At 42.9% G+C, this 15,674-nt stretch overlaps 5 protein-coding genes across 14 annotated transcripts; 2 read left to right on the top strand and 3 right to left on the bottom strand.

Moving 5' to 3' along the window:
• The first annotated feature begins 813 nt into the window (after positions 1-813).
• Positions 814-1,929, top strand: Hr83 (nuclear hormone receptor 83). The gene is made up of 2 exons (XM_026814804.1): positions 814-1,160; positions 1,559-1,929. The coding sequence occupies exons 1-2, from the start codon at positions 857-859 to the stop codon at positions 1,789-1,791; spliced, it is 537 nt and encodes a 178-aa protein (XP_026670605.1). The 5' UTR covers positions 814-856; the 3' UTR covers positions 1,792-1,929.
• A 75-nt stretch (positions 1,930-2,004) lies between these two features.
• Positions 2,005-6,377, bottom strand: conu (Rho GTPase-activating protein conundrum). 6 transcript variants are annotated; one of them, XM_018027038.2, is made up of 11 exons: positions 6,290-6,377; positions 5,813-5,977; positions 5,223-5,430; positions 4,880-5,121; positions 4,672-4,802; positions 4,404-4,597; positions 4,186-4,333; positions 3,768-4,117; positions 3,534-3,700; positions 3,280-3,457; positions 2,005-3,185 (listed from the first exon to the last, which is right to left on the bottom strand). In XM_018027038.2, the coding sequence occupies exons 3-11, from the start codon at positions 5,353-5,355 to the stop codon at positions 2,809-2,811; spliced, it is 1,920 nt and encodes a 639-aa protein (XP_017882527.1). In that variant the 5' UTR covers positions 5,356-5,430; positions 5,813-5,977; positions 6,290-6,377; the 3' UTR covers positions 2,005-2,808. The 6 variants fall into 6 exon arrangements, with proteins under 6 accessions (XP_017882527.1, XP_017882535.1, XP_017882550.1 ...); XM_018027046.2 differs by lacking the exon at positions 6,290-6,377 and adding an exon at positions 6,090-6,283; XM_018027061.2 differs by lacking the exon at positions 5,813-5,977 and having other exon boundaries at positions 6,290-6,371.
• Positions 5,767-11,434, top strand: l(3)72Dn (UTP4 small subunit processome component l(3)72Dn). 4 transcript variants are annotated; one of them, XM_026814764.1, is made up of 5 exons: positions 5,767-5,851; positions 8,388-8,814; positions 8,889-10,428; positions 10,724-11,029; positions 11,095-11,434. In XM_026814764.1, exons 2-5 carry the CDS (start codon positions 8,711-8,713, stop codon positions 11,209-11,211), a joined length of 2,067 nt encoding a protein of 688 aa, XP_026670565.1. In that variant the 5' UTR covers positions 5,767-5,851; positions 8,388-8,710; the 3' UTR covers positions 11,212-11,434. The 4 variants fall into 4 exon arrangements, with proteins under 4 accessions (XP_026670565.1, XP_026670562.1, XP_017882511.1 ...); XM_026814761.1 differs by lacking the exon at positions 5,767-5,851 and adding an exon at positions 6,470-6,554; XM_018027022.2 differs by lacking the exon at positions 5,767-5,851 and having other exon boundaries at positions 8,434-8,525; positions 8,603-8,814.
• On the bottom strand, positions 6,712-8,429 carry Tap42 (immunoglobulin binding protein Tap42). The gene is made up of 4 exons (XM_018027080.2): positions 8,155-8,429; positions 7,680-8,018; positions 7,208-7,605; positions 6,712-7,117 (listed from the first exon to the last, which is right to left on the bottom strand). Exons 1-4 carry the CDS (start codon positions 8,290-8,292, stop codon positions 6,907-6,909), a joined length of 1,086 nt encoding a protein of 361 aa, XP_017882569.1. The 5' UTR covers positions 8,293-8,429; the 3' UTR covers positions 6,712-6,906.
• Positions 11,435-11,442: 8 nt separating the features above from the next.
• LOC108626323 (uncharacterized) lies at positions 11,443-12,864 on the bottom strand. Of its 2 annotated transcripts, XM_026814803.1 has the most exons (4): positions 12,794-12,864; positions 12,004-12,717; positions 11,821-11,905; positions 11,443-11,726 (listed from the first exon to the last, which is right to left on the bottom strand). In XM_026814803.1, exons 2-4 carry the CDS (start codon positions 12,219-12,221, stop codon positions 11,451-11,453), a joined length of 579 nt encoding a protein of 192 aa, XP_026670604.1. In that variant the 5' UTR covers positions 12,222-12,717; positions 12,794-12,864; the 3' UTR covers positions 11,443-11,450. The 2 variants fall into 2 exon arrangements, with proteins under 2 accessions (XP_026670604.1, XP_026670601.1); XM_026814800.1 differs by having other exon boundaries at positions 12,004-12,835.
• Positions 12,865-15,674: the final 2,810 nt, after the last annotated feature.

Below are 15,674 nucleotides of genomic sequence, written 5' to 3'. Positions count from 1 at the left end.
TTAAGTATATTTCTATTATTTTCATCAGTGATTCGTGGCCGTACTAAGGAAATACAGGGAGGAAAATACGGAACACAAGTTTTGACAAGTTTACTGAACGAGGCTAAACGCGATGTAAACAAATTAACGCTCAGAAATATTCATCCTCAGCAACATTCACCCTTTTCTCAGCGTGCGGGAAAGTGGTTCTTTGCGCACGATAATAGGAAAATAAATTTTACACGCATGTTGCGTAAAAATAAAATTAGAGATATAGATTAACATTAGGAAACTCGCGATTTCCCAATAGTCGGAAGCGCGTCTGTTTACTTAATTTTTATTCAGCCGTTCAAGAAGAGAGAGGACCACGAGTCCAAAGGAATCTCACAGCCGTCGCTCGCGGTTTCCGACGAGCTTTTTCGCCGCCGCTACCGATCTCCACTTTCGAGTCGGAAATCGCGGCACCAAAGCCGACGATGTGTGCAAACGCGTTAACGACGCGGTACCACGCGACCGGCAGCACTTTTCCTTACCTTCCTCGGCCAGTTAAGATCCTAACTGCTGGTAATTCTTTTCATTCTTTACGTTCTCCAGTTCTTTCACACAACGATTCACGCATCGCGATATCGTAGAATAAAATTCCGAGTGCAGTGCAATATTCATCTAATTAAAGTGCTTTTACGCAAAAGAAATTGTCGAGCTGTAAAAAATCGTTATGTGGCTTACAATAATTGGCATAATAATGAGTTTATTAATTTTCTCTATAAAAGCATAAAATCCGCGGTCTAATTGCAACTAAAAACAACGATGCACGTTTTACTGTGTGAAAGAAATCAATCGACGGTAGTTGGACGCGGGATTCTTTCCAGGAGACACGATGAAATACGAAATCGCGGCTCAGATATTTCTCGCGACGGTGCGAGCAGCTCGACAGCATCGGGAATTCTCGATGTTGGCTCTGGACGAGCAGAATAGAATCCTCCGGAGAGGATGGGCAGCGGCGTTTGTCCTGCGAGCCGCTGTTTGGCCAATCGACTTGGCCATTTTCTGGAAAACTAACACCGCTGACGTTATACACGAACGCGCTGACGTTATATCCGCCGCAAGAAATATCATCTCTACCATACGTCCTGATCCAGTCGAATTCTCTATTCTAGAAACCTTGCTTCTCTGCCGACCCGGTAATTGCATGTTCTATATAATCTTTTGCAAAATGCTCACCCTTTCCTGGTGTTCTTTTTCCATAGTATCCTCCCTTTTTTTAAGACTCGATGCAGACAAACACTCGAATCAATATGAATTATTATTTAAACCAACATAACATTTACTGATTCTATTAAAAGACTGAGAGAACGAATAAATTGTTATTAAAATATATCGATGCATTAATTCAAAGTTCTATCAAGTACGAAATTCATATAAAATACCTAACAAAATCAAATACTTTATATGCATGATAATTTTTATTGATTCAGTCTGTGCCTCAGTCTGTTCTCATTCTTGTAATTGAAAATAGCAGACAGATTTGTAATCGTTTGCTAGTCTGCATCCTGGCTTATAACTTGTCTTGGATATGCAGAGATCGCCGAAACGATGAACAGTTTCCGGCTGATGGCGCGGGCAACGGACATCGCGGTGGAGACTCTGGCACGTCACTTAGCAAATCGAAACCAATCCTCGGCTAGAACGATCAAACTGATGCTCGTTCTTCCCGTTCTAACGGCTTTCTGTCCCCGAGAACTTGCCGCAGATTTATTCGCGCCTATCATCGGCGACGTGAATCTCGAAAAAGTGATAGCCAGCGTACGCTGATTCGTCGGCGTGACTTCGACTCGTAAGAAAATCTAGTCACGGTAGCGTAGCCTGCTTGTCCCTCCTCTGTATTCCACTTCCATCTATCATCCACTACCCACGAGTTTGACGTTGTACACACTTTTTACCTAGCTGATTTTAGACATTCCGCACATTTGGCAAGTGGCAAGGATTGGGTAAAGTAGAAAGCGTGAAATAAAAAGGAATCGATTCTTGTTTTCTTTGGCACTTTATTGACATAAATGTAACAAATTTATATAATATGTACAATCGCTTACAGTAATATGGCGTATCGTAAAACACGATATAAAGGTGGAAACAAGAGGCTGCGGAACAAATAGTTTCGACCGTCTGACCACCGCCCCTCGTTTCGCTCGTTGACTTCGCATACAGTAAACACGAGTACGATAAATTGTCGGTTCATGTTGACAGGTAAAAAAAAGAGAAAAATGTTTAAAAAAATAAACGAGAAGTATACGTCCTATCCTACGAACCGCGGAGGTTCTCCACGGTCGAGCGCACGCTTCGCGTAATCGTTAGTAATAAACTAGATACACCGTTTGGAAGGTAACTCGCGCCATCGCGCTGCAGCGCGCTACGATCTGCGAGATTTTCTCTCAATCATCCGCGTGTCCTTTTCATATCGACTAGCGTGGCACCAGCGAACTTAAGTTCGGCTTCGATGAGCAAATTCAAAAGTCAAAAGAGTAAAATTTTCTTTACAAATATTATTACTCCTATGAACGGATCAAAAAGTCTGCACCTCCGTCTATATTGCACCTCAAGAGATACGCATGAAATCGGTAAAACTAATCGCACCATACTCTCGCAGCTCGAATTATTGCGCTACGAATACCTATGCGTTACGTTCAAAGTTAATCTAATCTATGTGATTGGTAAAAAAAGTTATCTCAACAATCGTTCACCCGTTGACCGAATTATTACACGAAGGGATCAACTTCGTTCTCGAGACTTCAACATCAGAATGTAACAAACTGATTGGAACGAGAACGAAAGTCAGTAGTATTTCTTTTTGTACTTGCGATACCGCTCCTCCTCGGAATGTCTATGCAACTGATTTAAAAGATCCTTCGGTACGTACCATAATTTATCCGAGTTTACGAGGAGAGCTTCCGTCACTTGACAGCATATGGCAGCCATGTTTACTTGAGCCGTTAGATCGGAATGATCCCGGGGATGAATGTACCGCGGCGGAAACAACGACGGTGCCACTATCATCGCCACGTTGTGGATCGACATTTTATTCGACGATTGATTCTCTATAACCAGCTTGAAGAACTTTACCAACGCTTTCAATGTACAACGATGTTCTATCGGTAACAGTAGCACCAGTAAATTTAAAGCGTACGATAATTCCTGTCGGTTCTTCACACCTGAATTTAAAAGAATGGAAAGTGAAAACCAATTTCTATTTAATAAAATACATTAAGAATATATCGGACACGCGTATCCATCGAATTTACCTACCATGACTTTGGTAGAAAGCATCTATAAGTTCAACGGTGAGTAGCGGTTGCGGGAGGTCGCGCAACAATCTTTTTAATACTGCAGATAAATCGTGACAGGACATGCGTTTGAACAATCTATCAATTTCCCTGGGCTTGGAGTAGAAGTCCATTTCCAGCTGGACGCATATCGATTCAACCTACGTATGATAACAACATTGTTTTAATCAGAAAGGCGTATAGTATATCCATTTTTATATGGAAGTTCACAATTACTTTTTGCTTGTGTCCTCCAACGCGAAGGATGCCCTCTTCTTTCACACCGCGCCTGGTTAATTCGTTAAGCACTTTTTGGAACACTAACGGGATGTTGCTCTCCTCGGACGTTAATTGACTATCCCGAAGTAAGAGGGTCGATAGCGAGACGCCAAACAAGTTTCCAGCTACGAAAGCAACGATGTTGGACCACCGATTTTCAAATTATTTTTAATTTTAGACGTAAGTGCCAACCTTTTGTTCGACGCTTGTTCGGGTTACGTTTCTTCAATGGTACGCTGTATTTGTCGAACACCGCGGTCAATTCGAGCCACAAGAGCGGCTGTAACCTAGTCCAATCTCGCTGTGTCAGCATTTCTACTCCGAGTCGACTCTGTGCATCATCAGCCGAAACAAGAGCATCCGATTTCCTATGTATTTGCGTCATGATTTCGTTCGTCCTGCACATTTCCTCGAAGCTCAAGTGACCATGAGAGGACGTCCGATTCAGTGGATGCGTTATCAGACCTTCATCGGCTGGCCTCGTCAATCCGTATAGACTGCTATGACTTCGCGTTACGGTCGCATGGCTACCAGAGTTCCTTCTAAAATATCACGAGCATTCTATGATACCTTGCTATTTGACACAATAATTTAGAATTTGCAAGCTCACCTCAATGTAGAATCCTTGGAAGAATTTAACTGTTCTGTGCCCGTCGCATTTCCGACTTCGCTAGGGTCGCTTCCGCTTCGTCTTTGTATCATGGGTTTCGAAACATGTATCGTTCCCAGCCTGTGATAGCCCGTCAGCTGTATTCCTTCTGCAAATTAAAGTTTAATTTATAATTGCATTTAAATACGAGTTAGAAGGTTTGTATTGGTGGTCGGTACCTGAATCACTGGCAACATCTCCTCGTAACCAGTTTCCAGCTCGCCTGAAAATTTCTTGAACAGGAAACGGAGTTGCCGGCGGGCCCGGCACCCTGTCCGTTGTCGTCGACGGAGCACTCGGTGTTCTGCGTACCGTTTCTTTACCTTCGCTCGGCAGTTGTTGAAACACCGACACGAAGTTTGGAACGGTGATACTTTAAACGGTAGTAAACGATTAAACTCCATTAACGAATGATTATCAAAGAAGTTTGCAATGGTAAGGACCTACTTTGCGTGATGCGCGTCAATATCTGGAACCGTCGTCGGTGATGGAGGCGAGGCATTCTCTGGCGTCGCGCTTGTCGTAGAGTCCAAGGAATCGGGCGTAGCGCTACGTGATCGCGTGCCAGTACTCGATGCCTAACGATCAACGTAATACGGTTTATAATTCGCTGCACATTTTTGCAGTTATCTCGATTACGATTCATACTCCCTACCTCTACATCTTTAAAGACGTCTCTGATATCTGGTTTACGAACGCGTTGGCGTTGATTAAAGCGCTGTTTCACCGTATGATTAAGCGACTTAACGCGACGCTTCACTGCTTCTGCTTGCGCTCGCGACAAAGGCCGCAATGCCGCACCCAATTCTTCCGGTTGAACTTCCCTGCCAGCCTTCCATGCTTCTGTTAACTGTCCCAGACCAGCTGTACGTAACCATTCAGCTTCTTCTTCACCATCTTTAATCATCAATACAGATTACGATAAATTACGTCATATACAATTTATTTAATTGCAAAAACTTTACTATCAGTTGTAAAGATAAACTGTAGAAAAATACCATCGTAGGTTTGTGGACATTCCTCGTCAAGGTAGTCATCTAGCAATTTAGTTTCTTCCATCAGTTTTTGATATTCCTCCCAGTAGTCCCGAAGGTGATTGTCACCTTCTATGTATGTAACTGACCTCTCCATGATTCTCAAACTTGCGTCGTCGCATACACTTTTCCGGTTGATTTATTATTTTTAAATTGTTTAATTCCGTTTTAACTGAAAGTGAAACAAACGATATATGGTAATTAACGCGCGCGTAAAATATTGAAAAAGCTTAACGAGAGAATTCTGTGATTTTGTTCGCGACGATTCAGACGTGTGACATCGATCATATCAGAAGAAACTCGTAATCTGTTTTTCAAAGTAGGACACAAATCGAATTAACATACACGCTGCCTGAGGAAATAACGCTGACACGTTCGAACACGGCGAGTGTCGAAAGGAAACGGTATGCGACGCAAGCAAACGGACTCCCTACCTTGCGTGAAATATATTCCCTTATGAAGCTTGTCAGATGAAGGAAACGCAAACATAGGCACGTGCACGGAATGGTTCTATAGATAAAAGTTTTTGCGGTATTTAAACGTAAGCGTCTAACCTTGTTGCTGCGGCGCAGAAACCTCGCACGCGAACCGCGGTAAGTTATTCGTGAATGAAGTATGTACATTCGTGCACAGACTCGGTCCGTGAATGCCGTACCATTGCTCACGCTCCGATCCCAAAATAAAGTCTAAACACCGTTGATGGTTGACGTTGCAGAAATCTTGGGAAGAACGCAAAAGGAAAGAATCACTTTACACTAATCGATCCATGATTAGATATTTTTGCTTTAGAGTTAACTAGGATTCATGATGCGTGCGCGAATAAATATTTACTGATTATTTGCCGTTTCCAAGAACTAATTACATTCGGTACGGATCGCACTCATCGCGTCAACAAGATCCTGAATAGCGTCGAACTCGTCACGTCGAATCGCGTTGACAAACACGGCGAAAAGGAATCTAAATAACTCGAAACATGAACGAACGAATTTCCGCGTCTTCGCATCGCTCCCGTTCGTTCGGATTTAACTTACATCGAAAATAGAAAAGGCGAGAACGTGTTCTCGCGACTTGACAACCTGTTGCTGACGCATATGACTCCCACCTGTACGCTTGCACACTGACTCACGTTTGATGTAGTAAGTTACATATTACAACCTACCTTGCCGTTTTCGAGTTGACACCTGCGCCGCTCATCCCATTTTAGTTTACGCGTTCACGCCATCTAGTTTTCTTTATAACTCGTAATTTGTCTTATTCGATTTCATTCCACGGATCATTTTCAGTTTCGAATTAAGTGTAAGTAAACAAGTAACCGAATGCGATTATCTTCCACGTAATCGCATCATATCAGTTGATTCGAAATCATCAATGGTTATCGATATATAGATAATCGCTCTCGTATAACGTTCACACTAAACACTTTAATGGAATCAATGAGTAAACAAAAAACAACTTCTTTTTTAAACACACAATTTTCTTTTGTTTATTCATCCAAGTGTTCTTGTGTAAATATAATTTTCAACGATACAGTAGTTCAGTAAAGGGTAATATACAGGAAGTGACGATGTAACATGAGTCAGGAAATTGGTAGATACATTGTAAGAAACTGATAACTATCGCATTCATAGTGTAAACAATTTTTTCCTGTTCAACTTCTATTTGCACGATTACCCCATCCTCTTCTGTGAGTATCTTTATACTCGTCCATGTTACGTAATCGTTTTAACATCTCTGGGTCATCGGATTCAATCATACTTTCCTTCTGAATTATTTCTTGCTCATCATCAGCCCCTTGATTGTTTACCATATCTTGCAAGCACTTTGCGTTTGCTTCATGTTGCTGTGCAGGATCCGGCCAACTAAAACGTATTTATTTATGAAAATTGTTAAATCGCGATTATCCTAACAATAAGACTAGTTATTCTACTATATATTACTATTTTACTCACTCGCCATCTTTTACTCGCTGATCATAAAATTCTTGAACAGTCATAACGGGTAGACTAGGATAACCAGCTCCAAAGACTTTCTTTTGCACATCGTCCCGTGTAATAATAATAGGCTGTAGTGTCGGCGGAGCCGGTTTCCGCTTTTGCGACACCTGACCGGACATCATCTCGGTTTTTCCCATCCTTTTCATGTGTTCTAAGATCGGTTTCTCCGCAGCTAACGAGCTTAATTCCTCGATCGTCAAATTCACATACAATCTGATAAGCGTCACAAAATAATCCCTTTTAACTTCGTCATCGATGTTTGGGTCGGACAGATGCTTTCTCAATACTTCCAAACGCGATTCCAACTCTTTCTGTTCTTTGTACCTCTGCAATTTCGTGTTCCTCCGGTTCACCTGTAAAACAACATCTTCCAATATTCACAGACATTATTTCTTTTAGATACTTAAGAACCTGGGAACTAACTTACCATTTCGGTGATCAACTCTGCGTTCGTTCGAACTTTTCCAGGCGCACTCTCTGTCTCAGTTTCTGTTTTAATCTCTGGTACTTCGATATCGGTTAGACCGTAAGCTTTCACGCGTTTCAGAAAGTCAATGAAATAAATCTCGGCGACGTTAACGACATGCATTCTGTCGTCCGTGTTACAAATTTTTGTTGCGAGCATACCAAGGAAGACTGGCAATAAAAAATATTTGATATTTTCCGTAGCCACTTCGTCGAAAGTTTCGTTTTGACTAAACATGTCGACTATTGATACTAATTTTGTGGCTTCCTCCAACATGCTCATAGCTCGTTTAATATCAGACTAGTAGTAGAAAAATAGGAAAAGATATATTAGTATAAGAGCGAAGCAAAATAAGCTACGTGTGCTTGAAAGTTTCCGTAGTCTTCTTGAAGAGTCTAATGGTGAACGAAACAATATGATTTTTATCAGTTAATACCTGGACTTTTGGACTATTCGTCGGCTCGTGAGTTTTATTTAAGTCGTTGAACAATTCGAATGCCTTGTCGAATAATTCAGACAGCGTGGCAACATCTTTTGCGTCGGTTTCTAGACCCAAGGGAGTTTCTGAGGTCATATTTATCGTTTTGACAGCTGTCTTTGACACTCACGTACAAGCTCGGTATATGAATGCAAACAAAACTAAAGAGGTTATGTTTATTTGTTCGTCAGTGTTTCGCAATTCAACCGCTAAACACAGCTCTTTCCATGGACCAAAAGCGGAAGGAGAAAACAGCTCTGTTTTGGTTTGAGCCACTACACAAAAGCCAGACTCCCGCGGTGTTGCCATTTTATTCTCAACATGGCTAGGTAATAAAAAGTAGGCTGTAATAATACCAACATAAGAAACTGGAAAGAATCACTTTGTAGCACGATCGTCTTTGTAGACTCCACGTGCGTGACAGTTGTGGTTATGTTTCCTAGTGTACAGTATAGCTGGTATGATTATATTAACAATTTATTACTGTAAGAGTACCATAAAAATTAAATGAACCATGTCAACTTGTAAAATACATAATATCAGATTTTATAATCTTGAACCCCGGTCTGTTACTTGTATATCGTATGAATGTAAGACGAAAAAGCTAGCACTTGCAAGGTTAGTTTACAGTAAACATTTGCATTAAATTCTCACTTCCTGTTATATTAATAGTTCTGATTATATTCATACAGGAATGATAATTCGATTGAAGTTTGGAATGTTGGAAATGCTCCTTTTGTGGAGTACACAATACCTGGTCATGCGGCAAATTCTATAGAGAGCATCCTTTGGATTGGTCCAAGGTTGTTTTCTACTGGTCTTCATGGCATGATAGCAGAATATGATTTAACAATGTTGACTATTAAAAGTGAAGCAGCAGTAACTGGAGGTGCAGCTTGGTGTATGGATGTTAATCGTAACAAAACATCTTTAGCTGTTGGTACAGAAGATGGATATATCAATACATTTATTGTTACTTCTGATGCATTAGTATATGAGAGGATATTTGATAAACAAAAAGGTAGAATCCTTTGTATTAAATGGGACAACACTGGGGAGATGATTTATACAGGTTCAACTGATACGATTAGAGTTTGGAATGCCATATCAGGTCATGCGATTCATAAAATGACAACTTCTAGAAAAGAAGCAAAGAAAGAAACCATTATTTGGTGTTTAGAAGTCACTGATGATAATGTTATAATTTCTGGAGATTCCAGAGGATGTTTATCATTTTGGGATCCTCATATGGGAACATTAATTGAATCCCATGAAAGTCATACAGCCGATATATTAGCTGTCACCTTGTCCCATGATATGAATACTGTCTATTGTGCTGGCGTTGATCCTGTAGTAAGAAGTTTTTGTAAAATAATCGTAAAATCTAGTGGTAGACCACAGTGGGTAAAAGGTATTGAAAGAAGATTGCATGCTCATGATGTAAGAGCTTTGGTAGAGGCAGATGGAAAATTATATTCAGCTGGCGTAGATGGATATCTAGCCCAATCGAGTTACCCGCCAAAAGTGTTAGTTAAATATCCACCATTACTTCAGCCACCATGTGCTGCTGTTTGTAGGAAATCGAGATGTATTTTTTTAAGATATCCAAATTATCTTGAGTTGTGGAGACTCGGTTCATCCACTAAACCACCTCCAGAATCAATTCGTCCTGGTATGCTTCATCAGTTAGAAGAAGAACCCATAAAATTGTTGCAATTGAAAACGAAAAGGGACGAAAATATTATCTCGTGCGCAATTAACAAAGACTCGAAGACAATCGTTTATTCAACGGACAGCCACCTTAGAGTTTTTAATTTTGATGTGGTTGAAGGTGACAGACAGTTATCAAGGAACGGCACTGACATTCCTGCTACTAGGATACAAAAAATGTTATTTAGTCCGAATGGAAAATTATTTGTAACAATAAATAACGATGGAAGAAAAAACGCTGTGACGTTATATAATGTTGAAAAAAAGCATTTAAGGCATCTTGGTTATTTTCACACGAACAGGGAAACCATTATAAATGTTGGTCTTGTATGTTTTTCTCCTGATAGCAAATTTTTAGTTTGCGCCGATCGTAAAGGTAGCATTGCAGTCTATAATATTAGCGAGATCACAAGTTCTGATTCACCTGCGGCATGGTTGTTGCCCAAATACAGTTGCCCACCGACAGCCATGGCCATCCAGAAAGATACTTTAAATTTAGTAATTGTATATTCAGATCACAAGGTAAGAAATTGTAAGGAATTCATTTTGTACCGTAATATAGTAAGGATTTTTAAAATCCTGAGACATTAAAGTCCCGCTTACCCGCTCTTCTGGAACGATCAGTTAACAGCAATTACGTCGTCTATAAAAAGGCATATGAGTTTTCTATGACCTATGCCTCCCAACTTCCGTGAAACTTGCAATAAATTACTCTCATAACTCTCGTTTAATACTACGCAGAAAATTAAAAACTATAAAGTTACACGTTTTATCGACCATCGTATTACCAGCTTTATCGTCGAACGCTTAATTTCAGATCGTTGAGTACAACATTTTGCAAAGACAGTACACTAAGTTTTCGAACAATTTGCAAAATAAATTACCGAAGCAGTGGTTGGTTCGGTCTTTTCCCATAACGAACATAATCTTCGATCCGCGCAACGAGAACATTATAATAATGCACGATGACTCGAACGTTTACGTAATCGACAAATCGAACGAATTTTCGGAAAAAAATGCAAAAATTCTGAAGCGCGAAAACGGCGACTTTGCAGACGACAGTAGTAACTTCGCCTTAAGTTCGCAGTCTCAACAAGCTTTTCAAGTTCTCAAAAAGTATAAGGTAATTGTCTGCTGCAGCATAAAATTTGAATACAAGAGTTAATTTATTATCGGTAAACTTTATAGCACCTTGTGTACTTGGATTGGTTGAACGACGAAGAATTGGTCGCAGTCGAAGTGAACCCTACGTCTCTGACGGAGAAGTTACCACCGACTCTCAAACAGAAGTGGTTTGGAATGTAAATATACCGTGACAAAGAAAATGAAATCGCATTTTTTAGCGGGATATTGTACGCGAAGCCATGATCATGTCTCATGGGCAATACATTCTACTTTGGAAATTTCGGATCATAATTTCCACAACGCGTTATCGCGATTCTGCTGTTTATAGCTAAGCCAGATTATTTTTCAATACATTTGTTACCGTGTACAATGATTGTGTAAAAAATAAATATTTCACAACAGATCTAAAGTTGTTTCACTCAACCAAGATAGATGAATCTTTGACGCGTGACGCGAAATTCACCAGGTTCTAGTGGCGGTTCAATCGTATGTTTCGGTGAGACATACCAGAGACCTGTAAATTCGAGATTGCATTCTGGTCGAGATGATCGCAGGCCCACCGTGCCGGATGTCGTTCTGGGAATGGCCGGCGATGGTTTCAGTGGAATCGGTGAACGCTTAATCGTATCTTCCGGCGGTTTAGGTTCGAAAGTGTCCACCGGAAATCCCGCCTTTCTGCATTCTTCGACCAACACCTACGGTCAATGACACCGGGCAGCATTAAAATTCGTGTGGTGCATACATCGTCGATACTGTACCGCGCATTTCCTTTTGACAGGTTCGTGATACCTCCTTGAAAAATTCACCCGTCAAATGTCCGTATCTTTTGGGCCACTTGCGCCGGAACAATTTGTCTCGCAATATAACTTCCTTGCTGAAATTCACGAGTCATTGAGTGTTGATCAAATATTTATTTGCGTCACACGAAACTGAATTAGAATATTAAGCATTATTTCTGCGATCTATTTTTACCAGATACTATCGAAAGTTATCGGATTCTTCTCATTACTCCTGTCACTCCTTCTACCCTCTACCTTCTCTTGCAATTCATCCGTCATTTTAATTGATAAAATGAAATAGAATATGCAAGCAACAATCCAAACCGCTCGTAAGCAGAACTTTCGAAAACAGATTGGAGTTTGTTCAATATTCGTTGCTATAGTTCTCGTCATACCTACGAGCTGTTGCATGTATTTTATGTTATATTCTGAGAATAACGATCACCGACTACACGCACAGTGGTGCGTCGTTAAGCTACTGAAGCGTTATTCCCGAGCATTGGATCACGATCACCGAACTATCGATTTTCAGTAACAGCCGTATAAAAGGTAGGAAGCAAGTAACCGACGGAAAATCTTGTTGAGCCAAGGTAAACCGAGCCTAAAGACTGGCTACGAAGCCATAAACCAAGAACCGTTTAATCTTCGCCGCGTGTTGTAACCCTTAGCCAGCGCGCAGAAAAGCGTAGACGTAGCGGCTTAAGCCTCCAGGAAATAATCAAACCGGCGATACAGCGGCAAATACACCGTCTGTGTCGCGGCGTAGGAACGAAGCAGTAACCTCCTGGTGTATACATACGCGAATTTAGGTGCGCCCAACACGTTCGTCTTGGTTCGGCGAGGAGGTAACGGTTCGGAAAGCTCTGTAGTAGTGAGGTCTCGACCGACGGGAAGGGGATGGAAACGGCTGCAGAGTGCAATGCGCCGAGATTACGACTAATCTGCGCCCGAGACTGGTCGGAAGCGTAGTTTCTGTAACTTACATCGCTTAAAGCGTCAGCTCGTTCAACCCTCAAACTCCGTCGCCGCCGTTGCCACCCGCACAGAGTTCCCTCTATCCCTCTCCCTGTTCCCTTTATATCATCCCCTTTTATACCCTGCTTCTCTCCGTCGTCCCACCGTCCTGTCCTCCTTCCTCTTCTCTTCTTCCATAACCACTCTTGCATTAGCGAGGACTGATTCCCTTGGGAAAATTGCGTTCTCGAAACTCGAAAGTTTAACGTGCTGTGCACCTGCCGGGGACTTTACTGTCGGAGTCCAACAGGGGAAACTTTATTCTTTCCGACCTGGAGGTTCGAAAATGGACAACCGCCGGAGCGCTTCTCTTTTCACCCCCGACAGGGTAAGGCGATTGCATTGGATCTATTATTTACGGGTCGACGGTGGGACTCCGGTTCGGGAATGTCGAAGTGGATCGCGTATCGAGAGCGGATAAAGGTAACGGAGCGAGGTTCGCGCAGTCGAACGACGGGAATTCAATTGACTGGAGCCTCCTGGTACTAACGGCTGGCATTAATCACCGAGAGATCGTCGATATAAGCGCACACGTGTTTGGGTGTAACATGCACACACTCGGGGTTGTCTCCGTACTTTCGGACACGCGAGGGTTCTCCGCTCGTTATCACGATACTGATATTCGCACTCTCTTCACGTGTGACCCGTCTCTACACCGTGTATACCAATTGACTGGCTGCTTCCCTTTTCACGAGACCTGTGATCCCCTCGATCGCTCGCACGCTGGCGATATCTGAAGTGGCGCGTCACGCACGCGACTTCATCACCATCGACATCCCGTGTATCGAGGAATTCCACGATCCGTGTTCGACTATTTGTTCGTGCTTGTCCCGTTTTTCCGTTCCGATCGACGACGATTCCTTCAAGGCCGGGTACGTTGCATCGTCAGTCGACTATTAGGGACTCTGATGCTGGTGCACGGATGATCCAGTGCTCTACTAAGTGGCGAGCGGTTATTGGAGCGATCTAAAGGGACAACACTTGCCACGGATGAGCGTGTATCTGGGTTCATGCGAAGAGATGGGAACAGAGGTCAATCGGGCAGGCGTGGAAAGAGTTGGGTGAAAGGTAAGGGCAGAGAGAAGGGACGCACGAAGGGAAAAAATGGAAAGATAGCCAGAGACAGAGGGAAGAAGACGACGAGAAAGGGAGACAACCAGGGAGAGAAATTTGCGGGATCGTAGATGTAGAGACACGGCGGGGCGCGCTGTAAATTACAAGCGGAGCGCCAAACCGCTATGGTCTTCTCTCGGTGGCGCAGGGGTGTCTAGACGTATAGATAATACCGAGTTTGTGCGGGGCAGACGCAACCTAGACGGTCCCTGGTTCATCCAGCTACCCGAACCAACCAGCCAACCAGCCAGCCAGCCAGCCAACCGGGCTAGGCTAGACACATCGACCATGCTCCGTTTCTCTCGTTGCTCTCTCGCTCTCTCTCCTTCTCATTTTCTCTTTCTTCGTTCCTATCCTCTGTCCTGTACCATTTGCCGCTATCGTTCTGCCTGCACTTTCACGCTCCTCGTCGCACTCGGCCATCCGCGAGCATACCTATATGCCCCCGACCGGATTTCCCATCGTTCCCGTCGCACCAGCTCACGAGAGCACCAGCTTCCTCTCTCGCATTCGCCGCGGAAGGCGAGAGATGCAAATCCTCAATAGCATCGCCGCTGGATCCGAGAACCCATTGGCAACGATCGTGACGTGGATAACGCACGAGGCGGCCGTCTTCCACGACGAACCTCTCCTGCCATCGAGGTGTTACCTTGCGACCTCGGAATCGTTTCCGTTCTTGCGACGTTCTCGTACTTGCTTGAAATTTAGCTCCCTTACGAATGACTAGACTTCAGACACTCGATGTGTTCCAGGATTCATGCTAAGAAACAAGTGCCAGCGACAAGTACTTTGATACGAAATTCATGAAATTCTTAACAAACGTTATAATTAATGCAGAAGAATAAATGAAACGTCATCTGTGAACTGTTATTGTTAACGATAATGCATACAAATTCATACGATTTAGTTTAGCCTTAAATGTGCGCTCCATTTGCATTTAGTTCCGATCGTAGAATCAACCGCCTCGATCAGCACCGGATTTCACGAGGAATTAAGGATACGCTTCATCCCCTGCGGTGTCCGCATCTTCCTATATCGCTGCCCCGGTATCCCGCCTCCGCCCCCGGGACCGGTCGCCGTTTTAATCGGCCGACTGCGATGCATAAATCCCCGTTAAATAATACGGCAGTTAACAGTGCCATTAAGCCGTTCGAGATACCGCAAAACCGGTAGGGTGCTCCTCGCTATACGCGCGAACTCCGTATTTATCGGCAGCCGACGCGCCGCCACCGAGAAATATTGTTCTGCGTTCGTTTCCACCGGCGGCGTTCCATGGCCAATAAACACTGTGAAGAGAGAGAAAGAGAGAGAGAGAGAGTAAAATAAAAAAGGACGAAATAAAGATAGAGAGGGGAAGAGAGAAATGGACGGTGGGCCGATTGAACGTATGGTTGGACGGGAAAAAGGGCGAGCGTATGTACAAATTTCCATTCTCTTTCCTACTCCCGATTCGCAACCGTTCGCGTAATTAATTGTGTCGAGTGTAATGAGCGAGATCGTTTTTACGCAACGGGAATCGTAATTAGCGGATCTGTGTAAATATAAAATTTCATCGGGATTACGCAGTGTCAACGTTGTTAGGTACAGAAAGGGTGGTTCGCGATGCGGTGGCGGCGGGGAACGGTGCAGCTGACACTTTCGAGGATCTCCGTTTTAATGATCTCGATCCGATGATTTTAAACGAAGTTGGGAATTTTCTTGGAGTCTAACGATGGGTCGAGGCAAATGCCATGATAT

This window comes from Ceratina calcarata, unplaced genomic scaffold, assembly GCF_001652005.2.
Source record: "Ceratina calcarata isolate Rehan_Ccalc_2016 unplaced genomic scaffold, ASM165200v1 scaffold121, whole genome shotgun sequence".
Classification (NCBI taxonomy): domain Eukaryota; kingdom Metazoa; phylum Arthropoda; class Insecta; order Hymenoptera; family Apidae; genus Ceratina; species Ceratina calcarata.
Note: the sequence above shows the minus strand (reverse complement) of the source record. Positions and strands in the feature narration are given on the sequence as shown.

Coding starts and splice junctions, on each gene's coding strand:
- Hr83 (XM_026814804.1), top strand. CDS start 857: ATGAAATACGAAATCGCGGCTCAGATATTTCTCGCGACGGTGCGAGCA. Junction 1,161..1,558: donor CTTGCTTCTCTGCCGACCCG/GTAATTGCATGT, acceptor TTGGATATGCAG/AGATCGCCGAAACGATGAAC.
- conu (XM_018027038.2), bottom strand. CDS start 5,355: ATGGAGAGGTCAGTTACATACATAGAAGGTGACAATCACCTTCGGGAC. Junction 4,118..4,185: donor TCCAAGGATTCTACATTGAG/GTGAGCTTGCAA, acceptor GTGATATTTTAG/AAGGAACTCTGGTAGCCATG. Junction 3,458..3,533: donor TTGGAGGACACAAGCAAAAA/GTAATTGTGAAC, acceptor TATCATACGTAG/GTTGAATCGATATGCGTCCA.
- Tap42 (XM_018027080.2), bottom strand. CDS start 8,292: ATGACCTCAGAAACTCCCTTGGGTCTAGAAACCGACGCAAAAGATGTT. Junction 8,019..8,154: donor CGAATAGTCCAAAAGTCCAG/GTATTAACTGAT, acceptor TTCTACTACTAG/TCTGATATTAAACGAGCTAT. Junction 7,606..7,679: donor CAGAGTTGATCACCGAAATG/GTAAGTTAGTTC, acceptor GTTGTTTTACAG/GTGAACCGGAGGAACACGAA.
- LOC108626323 (XM_026814803.1), bottom strand. CDS start 12,221: ATGCAACAGCTCGTAGGTATGACGAGAACTATAGCAACGAATATTGAA. Junction 11,906..12,003: donor ATAACTTTCGATAGTATCTG/GTAAAAATAGAT, acceptor CGTGAATTTCAG/CAAGGAAGTTATATTGCGAG. Junction 11,727..11,820: donor CGGGTGAATTTTTCAAGGAG/GTATCACGAACC, acceptor CATTGACCGTAG/GTGTTGGTCGAAGAATGCAG.